Source organism: Schistocerca cancellata, chromosome 8, assembly GCF_023864275.1.
Source record: "Schistocerca cancellata isolate TAMUIC-IGC-003103 chromosome 8, iqSchCanc2.1, whole genome shotgun sequence".
In the NCBI taxonomy this organism is placed as follows: Eukaryota; Metazoa; Arthropoda; class Insecta; order Orthoptera; family Acrididae; genus Schistocerca; species Schistocerca cancellata.
The window spans coordinates 450760018-450776787 of record NC_064633.1 but is presented as its reverse complement, the minus strand read 5'-3'; the positions used below and the strand labels follow the sequence as shown (position 1 = coordinate 450776787).

General features: G+C 46.5%; 1 protein-coding gene across 1 annotated transcript in view; it reads left to right on the top strand.

The window, feature by feature from the left end:
* Positions 1-16770, top strand: part of LOC126094612 (bumetanide-sensitive sodium-(potassium)-chloride cotransporter) — a 355958-nt gene that overhangs the window by 264866 nt on the left and 74322 nt on the right. Inside the window, exon 11 of the mRNA XM_049909090.1 lies at positions 3032-3167. Within this exon, the coding sequence (XP_049765047.1) occupies positions 3032-3167 (136 nt within the window). The remainder of the gene's footprint in view (positions 1-3031; positions 3168-16770) is intronic.

Genomic DNA, 16770 nt, shown 5'->3' with positions numbered 1-16770 from the left:
TTCTGTGTGCAGAAATAGTTAATAACCATGCATCAACTAAGTATGTTATACAGTTTATTAGCCACGACACTTTGTCTACGACACGTTTATTACCCATGAGTGACCTGTGCTTCCAGGTAACACTTTTGCTACATCACTAATGCGATAGATGGGCTGTTAACATCCCAAAGTCCTGACCTGAATTGTGTCTGATGTCTGCTTGTTGCGGTGCGTTCTGTCCCTCAAGCAAGTTTGACCCAAATTTTCCAAGGAAAAAAACGACGTCCAAACCAATATCAATATCTGAATATTTGAAATGCTAAAAAAGAAAAGAAAAAAACACATTCAGAAGCGATTACCCACAATTTCCCACGCAAGAATCGTTACACAAGCGTTCACATACACTACGAGAATTCAGTTACTCGAGCGTAGTTTTTGTTCTGTTCGACAAATCATATCTCAGAGGTACACATCAACGCAGATTCAATAGAACACTTCGTAAGTTACCACAGAAAAAACAGATTCCATTATTTTAGTCACACTTCGTGCAATAATTCGAGGTGGCCAGCCGTTATGTCGCTAACAATGGTCATAAAAGAAGCATCCGCACAGAATACAGGCACTGAAAGTAGAACCTCGACTACTGGCAAAAGGTGTCGTGCAATACATAATTTTTAGTAATTTATAATTCCTGTTCTTACAGTCTTCTTCGGAAATTACTGATTCGCCTTTCGTACTTCAGTGCGTACTCTCTGCTTTGACAACATATGAGTTTGTAAACAACATACGGTGCTAAAAACCGTACTAATTCAGTAACATTCTTACGTCGTTAACTACTTTATACTCACACGAAGAGAAACTAAGCCATCGCCCCCCAGGGATTACAAAACAAGTGATACAAACAATTGAAACAGCACTTCCGCACAGGGCTACATTTACAAACTTGTTTGTTTTGTTGTGACAGTCTTTCACTGCCCAGACGCAGTATTTACCTTCACACAACGACATGTATGCTCTCCACACACTGTTTTGAGCTAAGATTAACACAATGTTATGAAGCCTTGTTTCTATTTCACCCAGCTTATCATTTCGGCCACTGCTCGTAAAAATCAAACCTTTCTTCCGTCTTTTGTTCAAAAATGGTTCAAATGGCTCTGAGCACTATGCGACTTAACTTCTGAGGTCATCAGTCGCCTAAAACTTAGAATTAAGTAAACCTAACTAACCTAAGGACGTCACACACATCCATGCCCGAGGTAGGATTCGAACCTGCGAACGTAGCGGTCGCTCGGTTCCACACTGTAGCGCCTAGAACCGCACGGCCACTCCGGCCGGCTTCCGTCTTTTGTCTTATATTGTTTAATTACAATAGCCAATAACAGATGCTGAGCTGAATTTCCTACTAAAATTTTTGTTATTTATGTAGAGACAATATGTTCGTAATCTGTTAAGTTCCTAACCATTGATGATCGTGTTATTCTAAATTACTCTCTTCTCTGTTGGTGTCATACGGGAATCATTTATTCCCAACTATATTTTTCGCAAAATATAATTAATGTAATTCTTGGTAGAACATGCTTACACAAGTGCATTAGTTTATGATAGACAATAAAAAAATCCTTTCAAAGAGTATATTATTGCAGCTTCGACAAACTCAGTATTTACAAATGGCACATTTTAAGCTTGTCATTTGTTATTTGCATGCAGTATTTTTCAGCAGAAAGTTTTGAAAACGAGCAAGAATACAAAGTTACTTAAATGTTATATTGTCTGTTGTTGCCAAACACGACCGCGATAATTTTTCATTTCACTAGATAGGGCACTGAATATGTACAATGTGCGTAGAAGAGCGTAGAGTCGAACACAGAAAACAAAAAATAGGTACCGTGGGTGTGTAGGTACCCAAGAACTTATAGTAACTAACATAAAAGGCCAAATGTGTATACACAAATCTAGTTGGCGTAGGAATGTGTCAGAGATGATGGTACAGCGTACTTGAAAACAGCAACGCCCTCTAATTATGGGGTATCTGGTCAGTTTTGCGAATGGTTTGATGATTTCTTGATGCAATATATTATACTGAACGAAGAGTCAACCGCAGATTCAGAAGCAATTTTGGATTTGATTCAGGAAATGTGACAGCTCCCCTGCTTTTCGTGTTACGTAGAGGGTAATGTTGGCTGGGTCTCTGACATCTTGCACATACCGCGGCTATTATATGAGAAGAAGGTATTGTAAAAATTCTAGTGTTATCCAACCACGTCCTGAAGAAATGTCAACCTAAACTAACCCAACAAACTCGTAATGTCGAGGAACGTTGCATACTTTGACAACATGGTAAACGGGTCACAACTGAAGTCTGCCCGGCCATACAAACATATGAGAGTAGCAATGCATGGGAACAAATTAAACAAACAGCCTCCATTATATGTCACGCAACTGACAGGAGTCGGTGTAGCACATCGGGAAGATATAACTGTTTTAAGAAAGTAGATTGCTTAATAAGACACTTTCGTGATCTGTTCTGGAACATCACTCATGTGCGTGTGAACCACAGAAAAAAGCTTACTCGGATGAATCAGCTGGTAAATCGCTGACCTATAGAGACAAAGGGAGGATCCATCTACTTTTGTTCCTTCTGAAAACAAAAATAACGGTTTCAGTACCTAAAAGTTTCGACAGCAAAGAAAATGAGATGGCATAAATGATGAGAAGTTTTACATTTACGCAAAGACGACTGACTGAGACTGTTTTCACTGATTGTATGGCGTCAACATTTGTCAACGGCGAACGACAAAAATCAGTACTCTAGCGTATGAAAGGTATTCGAAAAAGTCGATGGGGGATTTGAACCCTGTCTTCCCAAATGCGAGAGCTATGCACAGTGCGCAGCGTCGTTCGATATTACGCGGTTTACGAAGATTTTTGCCGCTGCTGTTCATAATGTTACCCCAGTCAGTTAAGTCAGTAGTTAAATCATTTTTATGATTAATTGGTCCAAATAGCCTAACTTTCTCACGGAAAATGTATCATAATTTTGTCATTGTTTCAGTATTACAACACATGGCTGAGTCTCGTGGGATTTTTCATGTGCGTGGCCATCATGTTCCTTATAGACTGGCTAACATCCGTCATCACCTTCGTCATCATCTTCGCTCTCTACCTCATCGTAGTCTACCGCAAGCCAGGTGAGGAACTATGTCTGCACAGTTTTTCTTAAAATTTACTTGTTTTTAGAGAGAATAGAAACAGATAGAGAAAACAAAAAGGATATATTTTTCGATGTTTAAAGCAAAGGATTGTAAATTATGTTTCTCTCTTTAACACATACTTTCAATTAAACGATAGCATCTGGAGTTGGTTTAGATGTTCTGAAGGATATTCACGATTAGCAACAATAAATTAAATACGATTGTGATTACGATCACCCCTAGAAAGATGAAACGCATTTTTAACTTGAGCACTCAAGCATTTTGTTCCGCACCATCTAGGAAGATAATCATTTGGGATGTGGAACGAATTAAGCAATACATCAAGAGGTGGAAGCAGACACTGCAGGCTACCTCTGTAAAGTATACAACCAAAGGTGTCCTCAAGAGGAGGCACTTGACCCCTCCTGGATTCTGGGTCACAGTATCATACAGTCTGTTCTAGGAGGATGATTAGTATTCAAGACTGTGACAAGGACGACTATTTGAAATAGTCTAGTAAACATGAAGTCTAAACTACATGCCTTAAGAGCTATGAGCACTTTTTCACCTTTGATACTGCGAAGCAAATCTCTTCTACTGCAAGCTTTCCATGTTTTGGGAGGAAGTATATGGACCAAAAAAAAGAAAAAATTGTCAAGTACATATGGGCTACCTTAATCCTTGGAGTGGCAGTGGTTTCTGCCTAAAACCACCATTTTATTTTACAAGGCCTGTTCAAAAAATTCCGAAACATTTGTAAATTCACGCCATTGGTGTATTGGAGCGAAATACGGTTGGCATCCCTGCACACGCCTGTGTTTACTGTGTAGCTGACGGAAGTTTCATTGTTGTACGTCTGTTAGTTATTGTTCAGTGCTGTATTGAGTACAGCGTTGTATTGCACAGATTGCGAATTTCAATATGGCAAAGTTAGAGAAGCAACAAGTCTGCATTAAATTTTGCGTGAAACTCAAGAAAACCTTTTCAGAGGCACATCAAATGATGCTGGAAGCCTACAGTGATGAATACTTAAGCCGTACGAATGGATCACATGGTCAGACGAAAGTTAAAGATTATCCTCATTCAGGACGTATTTCGACGTTCACCGATGATGCTCATGTCAGGAACGTCAACAAAGTTGTGCGTGCCAATTGAAGACCGATTGTCCAAGAGTCTGCAGAAGAATTAAATATTTTAGTTGGATCATGTCATAAAACCCTGGCACAGCATCTGGGAACTCATCGTGTTGCCGCCAAGTTCGTCCGTGTCACAGCTCATGAGTCAAGACCAGAAAGACCTTCGCCTCTCAGTCTGTGAAGAGCTTTTGGATAGCGTACATGAGAACGAGATTTTGCTTAAGAGAATCATAAATAGTGATTATGTTTAGACCAAGGTTCAGTCTTCACAAGGGGCCGGAAAAGGTTCTCCAAGACCAAAACAAGCTCGTCAGGTCAGGTCAAATATCAAAGTCATGCTGATAGTTTTATTTGGCAGGGACAAACTATTAATAGATGGTACTATGGGGACTTGTTGCGACGGCTGCGAGAGAATTTGACTAGGAATCGGCCTGAAATATGGCTAGACAATTCATGGCTCTTACTTCACGATAACCCACCCGCACATTCATTCCTGTTAGTGCATGACTATTGCACAAAAAACGAAATCACTGTCCTGCCTCATCCTCTGTACTCTCCAGACTTGGCCCCTTCGGACTTTTTTTTATTGGGGCCACACCGATGAGCTCACTGACAGTGAAAGTAAGTATATCTTGAGTTATTGTAATGTGAATTTGAGTTTGTAACACTGCTTTTATGAATTGTTTTGAAATGAAACCACTGGGACAATAGGTAGTTTTCATACAAGATTTATAAAATTTTATGCCCATTTTTGCATGTGATTTGGGACTATAATTTTTTTAGGTACTGTGAGTTCATGGTAGTTTCGATATGTGGTGTGGTGTACTGGAAAATTGCGCATTTGCTTTCAAATACATTACATGAAATGATGGGTGGTTGAAAACTGTAGGTCCCAGTGGTTCCAAAGTGAAATATCCTCCTTAAAATAATTACGTTTTTTTACTTTCTGCCAATTTCTTCTTACTGTGATAACAAAGGTTTAACTTTGCAATACATTTTAAAATTATATTTCATAGTCAAACCACCTCTGTACAAAAATCTAGTGTTTGCTTTTTGTTAATTTCTTCTTGTATTAGTTGCTTACTATGATAATAAAAGTACTTTGTGAACAATTTCAAAATTATATTTGTTTTTACATTGTTGAGACTCCAAGGGTTAAGAGCTATGAGCACTTGTTTAGTAGCTGAGATGTATTTCACAGTGGTAAAGATGAACAAGTGCTCATAGCTTTTAACATATATGTTTTAGATCCCACGTTTATTAGAATTTTTTGCTTCGAATAATCATACCTATCATTCAAAAATGACCATTACTCCTGGGTCGTCCTGCAGAAGTCCAACCATTCTCAAGAAATGATTGTGATGCTACTAAATTCCACATTTAGCAATGATGGGCTGAACGGTAAACCCTACAGCTTTAGCAAGTACTACGTGTCTTGGGTTCATTAGAATGTCTGGACGTTCACGGTAAATTATAGCATATCCTTGGTGCGGAGCCGGTTTCACCGCTATTCTGTTGTGGTGGATGTGAACCTTTACAATACTTTTCCGAAGTACGAGGGTTGTCCAGAAAGTAAGTTCCGATCTGTCGCGAAATGGAAACCACAGTGAAAACCAGAAAAGTTTCGTTTGCAACAGTTAGGTACACCTTCCACCAACTTCTCTACATAGTCGCCGCCCCAACATCGAGTTTTGTCGTAGTGTTGTATCAACTTTCCAATATCCTCTTCATATAAAGGAGCCGCCTGTGCTTTCGGCCAGTTATCTGCACTGGTCTGCAGCTCGTTGTCTGTGGAAAAATTTTGTCTTCATAGGCAGCGGTTCTTGTGAGCAGAGGTGAGACTCAGGGGGAGCCAATTACTGACTGTATTGTGGGTGATAAAACACTTCAAATGGTTCAAATGGCTCTGAGCACTATGGGACTTAACATCTGTGGTCATCAGCCCCTTAGAACTACTTAAACCTAACTAACCTAAGGACATCACACACATCCATGCCCGAGGCAGGATTCGAACCTGCGACCGTAGCAGTCGCGCGGTTCCGGACTGCGCGCCCAGAACCTATAGACCACCGCGGCCGGCGATAAAACACTTCTCATCGGAAACGCTGCAGAAGTGTCTTCATTGCCCCTGCAGTGTGCGGCCGGGAATTGGCATGAAGAAGGAACTGCGCGACAGTTGTGTTATGTGAGCTGCATGACACAGGCGAAATCTCGAACCAGGCCCTCATACTGGGCGGAAGACGCTATTCCCTGCGCATCTTTACGTGCTCACTGTTCACCCAAAACTGAAAAGAGCGACACGACACGATCAACAGGCACACTAGAGACTGCCCAACATATCCGTGCAAAGCTTTACCGGATTTTCCCAGTCGTTTCCATTTCGCGACCGATCGGAACTTACTTTCTGGACAACCCTCGTATAGCCCCCAGGCTTCTCAACACAGTGCAACATGCAGGTATTGTGTTAGCAATTTTGCAATCCTTTCGATGTGACTGCGAAACAATACATCAAAATGACGAAATGAGGACTGTAATGGTTTGGGCCTAGTTTGTTAACAGTCAGTTCTATTGATCAATTTGTACCAGGCAACATGACTGGGAAGTGGACAGTCGGTTATTTATTTTTCAAATCCAAATTTCATTAACAAGTAGCCTTCGGATACGCCGTGAATTGCGGAACTTGATGTCCTCAGAACGAGCCCAGTGCTAGATCTAAGAAGCGAGGCATCGGCAGCAACGACGGCTTGAACCTACCAACTGCTGAGTGTGTGAGACAGATGGAAAGTGGGAGCACTCTTGCTCTGAAAGAGATCTGAATAACTAATGTGATCCTTATCCAATTAACAGCATCATTGGTTGAAAACATTTAAAATACAGGCCAAATGAAAACTTTTAACTGATTAATGATTTAAAGGCTGGAGCAGAAATGCATCCAATAGTCATTAAATAGAGACTTCAAGAAAATAAAATTCTGCCCCCAATAAAGATTAGATGGGAAGGCAACAACGCACTCACGCATAACAAATATTTGCAGCACAGTGTTTATGTACGAGGGGCATTCAGTAAGCAATGCAAGGCTTTTTTTCTGAGAGGGATTGGTTTTATTCAGGCTTCCAATACGTAACATTATTCTCCACTCTTTCAGCTACAAAACTCTATTTTTCACCATAATCTCAGTTCAGTGCGACGGCCTTATGCCACGTTAGTGGGACGCCCTGTATGCCCATATGGTACGTTCTAGCTACGGTCGCAGGTTCGAATCCTGCCTCGGGTATGGATGTGTGTGATGTCCTTAGGATAGTTTAAGTAGTTCTAAGTTCTAGGGGACTGATTACCTCAGATGTTAAGTCCCATAGTGCTCAGAGCCATTTGAACCATTTTTGGGACATTCTACTGATAACGTCGGAGCCAGCGTCTTGGTGCATCAATAACCTCCCCACCATCCACGTACTGCTTCCCATGGAGTGGATCTTGATTGGGCCAAACAGATGGAAGTTGGAAGGTTTGAGATCCGAGCTATAGAATGTACGAGTAAGAACAGTCCGATGAAGTTCTGTGAGCTCCTCTTGGATGTGCAGACATGTGAGGCCTTATGTTGTCACGGAGAGAGAAGTTCGTTTGCATTTTTGTGCCGACGGACACTCTGAAATAGTTTCTTCAATTTCCTGAGGGTAGCACAATAGTCCCAGAAGACCATCGGCATGACTTCACCAGCTCAGTGCAGCTTTGAACTTTTTCCTTGAAGGCGAGGTGGCGTGGCGCACTCCATGGATTGCCTTTTGCTTTCAGTTCAGAGTGATGAACCCGTGTTTCAACACCTGTGACGGTGTTCGACAAAAAAATTGTTGCGATTAGCCTCATAACGCGCAAGCGATTCCGCACAGATGTTGCTCGGATCTCAAACATTCCAACTTCCGTCTGTTTGGCCCAATCAAGATCCACTCCATGGGAAGCAGTACGTGGATGGTGGGGAGGTTATTGATGCACCAAGACGCTGGCTCCGACGTTATCAGTAGAATGTACCAAAAATGGTTCAAATGGCTCTGAGCACTATGGGACTTAACATCTGAGGTAATCAGTCCCCTAGAACTTAGAACTACTTAAACTATCCTAACGACATAACATTCGTTGCTCGTTATGGTCTCCTGTTAGACGGCGAGAAATGCAGCAGGCACACACCTTTGAGTAGCCCAGCTGATGGACGAATATGTCAGCACTACCAAAAGAGACGTCCAGTTGAGCAGCGAGATGTTTTATTGTGATCCATCAATCACTTCGAATGAGAGTCTCCGCGCGTTCCATAACTGCGGGAGTCACAGGTGTGTGCGGCCGGCCAGCGCGCAGAAGATCGGACACGTTTGCGCAACCCTATTGCGATGATGCGACGCCTCGCCCAACAACTCACGGTGTTTTTCTTCACTGCTAGGTCTCTGTATACATTCTGCAAGCTCCTATGAATATCTGCGATGCTGTGGATTTCCGCCAAAAGCAGCTCAATGACAGCTCTCTGCTTGAGAAGCATCTCCATTACAAACGTCACTTTGAAGGCTACGTACAGTACCGCCAACTATCGGAACTTCATGAAACTATAGGGACTGATGTCCCACAACAAATTCCACATTATTTCAACCCAAATTGGCCAAAGAAAAAAATGTGTTGCATTACTTATTGAACACCGCTTGTATATAATATTTTACATGTACCCATTTAGTAATAATACACTCCTGGAAATTGAAATAAGAACACCGTGAATTCATTGTCCCAGGAAGGGGAAACTTTGTTGACACATTCCTGGGGTCAGATACATCACATGATCACACTGACAGAACCACAGGCACATAGACACAGGCAACAGAGCATGCACAATGTCGGCACTAGTACAGTGTATATCCACCTTTCGCAGCAATTCAGGCTGCTATTCTCCCATGGAGACGATCGCAGAGATGCTGGATGTAGTCCTGTGGAACGGCTTGCCATGCCATTTCCACCTGGCGCCTCAGTTGGACCAGCGTTCGTGCTGGACGTGCAGACCGCGTGAGACGACGCTTCATCCAGTCCCAAACATGCTCAATGGGGGACAGATCCGGAGATCTTGCTGGCCAGGGTAGTTGACTTACACCTTCTAGAGCACGTTGGGTGGCACGGGATACATGCGGACGTGCATTGTCCTGTTGGAACAGCAAGTTCCCTTGCCGGTCTAGGAATGGTAGAACGATGGGTTCGATGACGGTTTGGATGTACCGTGCACTATTCAGTGTCCCCTCGACGATCACCAGTGGTGTACGGCCAGTGTAGGAGATCGCTCCCCACACCATGATGCCGGGTGTTGGCCCTGTGTGCCTCAGTCGTATGCAGTCCTGATTGTGGCGCTCACCTGCACGGCGCCAAACACGCATACGACCATCATTGGCACCAAGGCAGAAGCAACTCTCATCGCTGAAGACGACACGTCTCCATTCGTCCCTCCATTCACGCCTGTCGCGACACCACTGGAGGCGGGCTGCACGATGTTGGGGCGTGAGCGGAAGACGGCCTAACGGTGTGCGGGACCGTAGCCCAGCTTCATGGAGACGGTTGCGAATGGTCCTCGCCGATACCCCAGCAGCAACAGTGTCCCTAATTTGCTGGGAAGTGGCGGTGCGGTCCCCTACGGCACTGCGTAGGATCCTACGGTCTTGGCGTGCATCCGTGCGTCGCTGCGGTCCGGTCCCAGGTCGACGGGCACGTGCACCTTCTGCCGACCACTGGCGACAACATCGATGTACTGTGGAGACCTCACGCCCCACGTGTTGAGCAATTCGGCGGTACGTCCACCCGGCCTCCCGCATGCCCACTATACGCCCTCGCTCAAAGTCCGTCAACTGCACATACGATTCACGTCCACGCTGTCGCGGCATGCTACCAGTGTTAAAGACTGCGATGGAGCTCCGTATGCCACGGCAAACTGGCTGACACTGACGGCGGCGGTGCACAAATGCTGCGCAGCTAGCGCCATTCGACGGCCAACACCGCCGTTCCTGGTGTGTCCGCTGTGCCGTGCGTGTGATCATTGCTTGTACAGCCCTCTCGCAGTGTCCGGAGCAAGTATGGTGGGTCTGACACACCGGTGTCAATGTGTTCTTTTTTCCATTTCCAGGAGTGTAGTTGCTACACACTGAGATGACAAAAGTCATGGAATACCTCCCAATATCGTTTCGGACCTCCATTTTCCCAGTGTTGTGCAGCAACTCGACGCGGCATGGACTCAAAAAGTCGTAGAAAGTCCACTCCAGAAATATTGAGCCATGCTGCCTCTACAGCCGTCCATAATTGCGAAAGTGTTCATGGTACACTATTTTGTGCACGAACTAGCCTCTCGATTACGTCTCATAAATGTTCAAATGGTTCATGTCAGGTGATCTGGGTTGCCAAAGCATTCGCTCGAGCAGTCGAGAATGTTCTTCAAACACAGTCGCAAACAATTGTGCTCCGGCGTTACCGTCAGCGCTTACCAACTGGAATCGGGTCTTGTATGATCAGGCCACGGTTTTCCAGTCGTCTACGGTCCAGCTGATATGGTCACGACCTCAGAAATGGCTCTGCTGGCGATGTCATGCTGTTAGCAAAGGAACTCTTGTCAGTCGTCTGCTGCCACAGTCCAAAATGGTTCAAATAGCTCTAAACACTATGGGACTTACCATCTGCGGTCATCAGCCCCCTAGACTTAGAACTACTTAAACCTAACTAACCTAAGGACATCACAAGCATCCATGCCCGAGGCAGCATTCGAAGCTGCGACTGTAGCAGCAGTGCGGTTCCAGACTGAAGCGCCTAGAACCACTCGGCCACAGCGGCCGGCTGCCATAGTCCATTAACGCCAGATTTCGCTGCACTGTCCTAACGGATACGTTCGTTGTACGTGCAACATTGATTTCTGCATTTATTTCTCGCAGTGTTGCTTGTCTATTAGCACTGACAACTCAACCCAGGTGCTGCTATTATCGATTGTTAAATGAAGGCTGTTGGCCATTGTGTTGTCCGTGATGAGAGATAATGCCTGAAATTTGGTATTCTCTGCACGCTCTTGACACAATTGATCTCAGAATACTGAATTCGCTAAAGATTTCCGAAATGGAAAGTCCGATGCCCTTTTATGCCTTGCGTACTTGATACTATCGCCGCCTGTATACGTGCATATCGCTATTCCATGGCTTTTGTCACTTCAGCGTACATTAACTGGCGGCAGCAGCAGCAGCAGCAGCAGCAGCCGCTCACTTAGCTACTCCCAAACTGTTTCTTAAGCTGGAGTGCTCACCTAATACTAGTTAACTACACTCATGCTCATAAATTAAGGATAACTGCAAACCGCGCGACCGCTACGGTCGCAGGTTCGAATCCTACCTCGGGCATGGGTGTGTGTGATGTCCTTAGGTTAGTTATGTTTAAGTAGTTCTAAGTTCTAGGGAACTGATGACCTCAGCTGTTAAGTCCCATAGTGCTCAGAGCCATTTGAACCATTTTTGATAACTGCAGAATGTGGTGCCACACGACGTGGCACTACACAAAACTGGCACTAATAGCATAGGCACATGGGGAACACACACGCCACAGATCTGTAAGTCCACGGTATTGATGATAAGTTTAGAAAACCGTCCCGAAACACACGTGCTACAAAACGCCACTGTTTCCTGCCCATGTACCCCGACATCAATATGGGAAATGATCACCATGCACACGTACACAGGCCGCACAACGGGTTGGCATACTCTGGATCAGGTGGTCAAGCAGCTGCTGAGGTATAGCCTCGCTTTCTTGCACCAGTGCCTGTCGGAGCTCCTGAAGTGTCGTAGGGGTTTGAAGACATGTAGCAATACATCGACCGAGGGCATCCCAGACGTGCTCGATGGGGTTTAGGTCTGGAGAACAGGCAGGCCACTCCATTCGCCTGATATCTTCTGTTTCAAGGTACTCCTCCACGATGGCATCTCGGTGGGGCCATGCGTCATCATCCATCAGGAGGAAGGTGGGACCCACTGCACCCCTGAAAAGGTGGACATACTGGTGCAAAAAACGTCCCGATGCACCTGACCTGTTACAATACCTCTGTAAAAGACATGCAGGGTTGTACGTGCACCAATCATAATCCCACACCACACCATGAAACCACGACCTCCATACAGGTCCCTTTCAAGGACATTAAGGGGTGGTATCAGATTCCTGGTTCATGACAGATGAAAACCCGGCCAGAATCACTGTTCAAACTATACCAGGACACGTCCGTAGACATAAGATGGGACCACTGTTCCAATGACCATGTACTGTGTTCTTGACACCACGCTTTACGGGCTCTCCTGTCACCAGGGGTCAGTGGAATGCACCTTGCAGGTCTCTGGGCGAATAAACCATGTCTGTTCAGTCGTCTCTAGACTGTGTGTCTGGAGACAACTGTTCCAGTGGCTGCGGTAAGGTCCCGAGCAAGGCTACCTGCAGTACTCCGTGGCCGTGTGCGGGCACTGATGGTGAGATATCGGTCTTCTTGTGGTGTTGTACACTGTGGACGTCCCGTACTGTAGCGCCTGGACACGTTTCCTGTCTGCTGGAATAGTTGCCATAATCGTGAGATCACACTTTGTGGCACACGTAGGGTCCGTGCTACGATCTGCTGTGTTTGACCAGCCTCCAGTCGCCCTAGTATTCTACCCCTCATAACGTCATCAATATGTGTTCTTTCAGCCATTTTCAACACATAGTCACCATTAGCACGTATGAAAACGTCTGCACACTTTCTCGCTGCACCGTACTCTGACATGCACCAACAGACCTCTGCATATGTGGACTGCTGCCAGCGCCACCATGCGACGACCGCAGGTCAAATGCACTGCATGGTCACACCCCGAGGTAATTTATACCCGCAAATCGCCCACCAGAGCGTAGTTTCACCATGTATCAGCATTATCCTTAATTTATGAGCCTGAGTGTATAGTGGCAATAAAGTCTCCTAGAACTATGCCAGTAGCCATTTATCTCATCACTCAACTATTGGGTTATTACTTTCTTACACTAACCGGCACTAGTGTAGCATAATATGGATGTTCAATTTAGAGTGCAGTCTTAGACCCTTTATAAACAGTCAGACATTAGCGTTGAAGTTTTTCTGGTACACTAAATATTCTATGAGGTTTCCGGATTGCAGCCGGATCTTGTTGACTTCTTGCCACAACACTTTGGCTAGCAGCTGGTGAGCCATCTTCAGATGAATGCCCGCCACTGGAGACTGCTAGTTCACAGTGTCGTAAATCGTGACAGTGGCTTACAGGGACAAGACTTAGGACCCGGTGATTTCTTTAATTTCTTCTGAGAGAAAACATTATATTCGTAGTGACACGTCTGGCGACATCTGACGTTCACTTTTGACGCTGCGAGCGTGCTTTCCGACAAAGGGCGGACATGTAGTGTCACCTTTACGCATGCGTCTGCGCGCCACAGATGGAACAGTATTTGCGGTGTGCATTTCGATATCGGACGGCCCTGTGATGGCCGTCAGTGTGCATGTGGCTCCACATCAATTTTTGCTATAAAGCTGACACCGTGAACTAGCTGTCTCCAGAGCACTCTCACTTGATGATGGCTGAACAGTTGCCAACCGAAATATTGTGGCAAGAAGTCAACATGATTCGGCTGCAATTCCGAAACCTCATAGAATAGGCGTTAACCTGAACAGCACTGACAGTATAACATCAGCATGTGGAGGTAGCCTTACTAAAATCAGCGCCCTAACGCTGATGTATCACCAGAAGAGCTTCAACATCACTCCCTGTAGGATTTTGATGCTGAGAGCACAGGATAACTGCTGAGCAAGGCGGTCAACCTCGATATCAAATGAAAGTCGAATGCCGAGTTTTAACTTTCAGTACTTGGTCTATTAGGCGTTCCTAAACTATTAACTTACGTAGGTATGGAAATACCGTGTGGCTAGGGCCTCTCGTCGGGTAGACCGTTCGCCTGGTGCAAGTCTTTCGAGTTGACGCCACTTCGCGACATGCGTGTCGATGGGGATGAAATGATGATGATAAGGACAACACAACATCCAGTCCTTGAGCGGAGAAAATCTCCGACTCAGCTGGGAATCGAACCCGGGCCGTTAGGCATGACATTCTGTCGCGCTGACCACTCAGTTACCAGGGGCGGACATTTACGTAGGTTATTAATTAATACTAAGATAGGCGCATATGTGGCCTGATGTGCCGCCCCACAATATTAATATTGGCTCTTGAGCAAAAAAACTTGGACAACCACTGAATTCTAAACGGAGCATGTTGGCCCCCTGCGGGTTCGGGGGTTAGAATAGGCCCGCGGTATTCCTGCCTGTCGTAAGAGGCGACTAAAAGGAGTCTCACATGTTTCGGCCTTATGTGATGGTCCCCTCTCGGGTTTGACCTCCATCTTTCTAAATTATTCCGAAGAGCGAGCCAATTGGGGAAGGGCGCCTTACATGGTGCACTGTATCCGTCGTGCAATTAGACCTTTAGCCGTCTTTCTCGTCGTTGCAATGGTGTCCCGCTCGTTTTCGATCTCTTGGGCGATTACCACACTGCACTCTGCAGTGTTTCTTTTAACTGCGAAGACGACCTTGGCCATTTTGCACCTAAGATCCAGCACGGTAGCCAGTCCGTTGTGGTGGGGCCGCCATGTACCCTCTTGGTTGTAGCCCCCTGACAACACAGGGATCGCTCTACTGATGCCTGCGCCGTTAACTCCCCACGTATGCCAAGGAGTAGATGCCCATCGCCCCGGGGCATCGGGACTCCCGGCAATGGCCATCCTGCCAGGTGGCCTTTGCTGTGGCTGGGTGGCGCCCGTGGGGAGGGCCCTTGGTCGGAGTAGGTGGCATCAGGGCGGATGACCCGCAATGAAGCGTGGTACATCATCTCTCGCTGGTGGGCCACCACCAGCAGTCTCTAAGCGATCGAGGTCTAACCTCAACGGCAGGAAATACGATCCACGATCATTTCCCTCCCTGGCCACTCCATGGGAGGAACGTATGGCAAAAGAAGGCAGTGGAGACTATTCACCCCGGTTCCTTGTGTGCACGCGAGTTGATGGGGAATCGTTTATGTCAACCAAGCCCCAGTTTTTTGTGGAGCATTTAGAGGACAAGTTCGGGGAGGTGGAGGGCTTGTCCAAGATGCGCTCTGGTTCTGTGCTCATCAAAACGGCATCCTCTGCCCAGTCACGGAGGTTGCTCAATTGTGACAAGTTGGGGGATGTTTCAGTTAACATCACGCCGCATAAGAGTCTGAACATGGTCCAGGGTATTATATTCCACAGGGATCTTCTTCTGCAGTCCGACGATGAATTACGCGCCAACCTCGAACGACGAGGTGTTCACTTCGTCCGGCGCGTCCATCGGGGTCCGAGGGATAATCAGGTAGCCACCGGTGCCTTCATCTTGGCCTTTGAGGGTGATGTCTTACCCGAAAAGGTTAAGGTGATGGTTTACCGTTGTGATGTGAAGCCATATATCCCTCCTCCGATGCGGTGTTTTAAATGCTGGAAGTTCGGGCACATGTCATCTCGCTGTACTTCCAGCATCACGTGTCGGGATTGTGGACGTCCTTCGCATCCTGATACTCCATGTGCCCCGCCTCCTATCTGTGTTAACTGCGGAGAACACCATTCCCCCTGCTCGCCGGACTGTAGGATCTTCCAGAAAGAAAGGAAGATAATGGAATATAAGACCCTGGACCGCCTGTCCTACACCGAGGCAAGGCGGAAATTTGAGCGGCTACATCCTGTGCCAATGCCAACTAGTTATGCCGCTGCTGCAACACCAGTTCGATCTCAGCTCGGTCAGCATTCACCGGCCCCCTTGGTTGTGGGGGGCACTTCACTCCCTGTTGCTCCTGCTCCATCTACTTCAGGAGCAACACCACCCCAACCACCGGGGACATCTGTTCCCCCTTCACAGCCGGAGAAGCGTGAGCCTTCTTCGGCTCCTCTCGCTCGGAAGGGGTCCCTTGGGGCCCTCCCATCCCAGGCTTTGCCCAGTGCCAAAGCGGACACCCGCAAGGTTGTCAAACAGCCACCGGTCGCTGGTCGTAGGGCGTCACGGTCGTCTTCAGTCCCAGAGACTGACCCAGTGAGGCCCTCCCAGCCAGAACCACCTAAGGCTCAGCGCGCAAAGCTGTCGAAGAAAAAGGCTCCCAAGCATCCTGAAATTGCGGTGGCACCTGTCCCACCGCAACCTTCTCCCTCTGCGTCCGAAGATGAGGTGGAGATCCTGGCGTCCGCTGAGGACATGGATCTCGCCAGTCCCTCGGATGCAATAGATAGCTGTTGTCCAGGTGGTGACTCAGTAGCAGCAGGGGCCCCGGAGGCGTAATCTACCTCCCCAGTCCCTTCACGCCTTTCCCATCCATGGCTAATACCATCCTCCAGTGGAACTGCAGCGGTTTCTTCCACCATCTAGCTGAGCTCCGCCAACT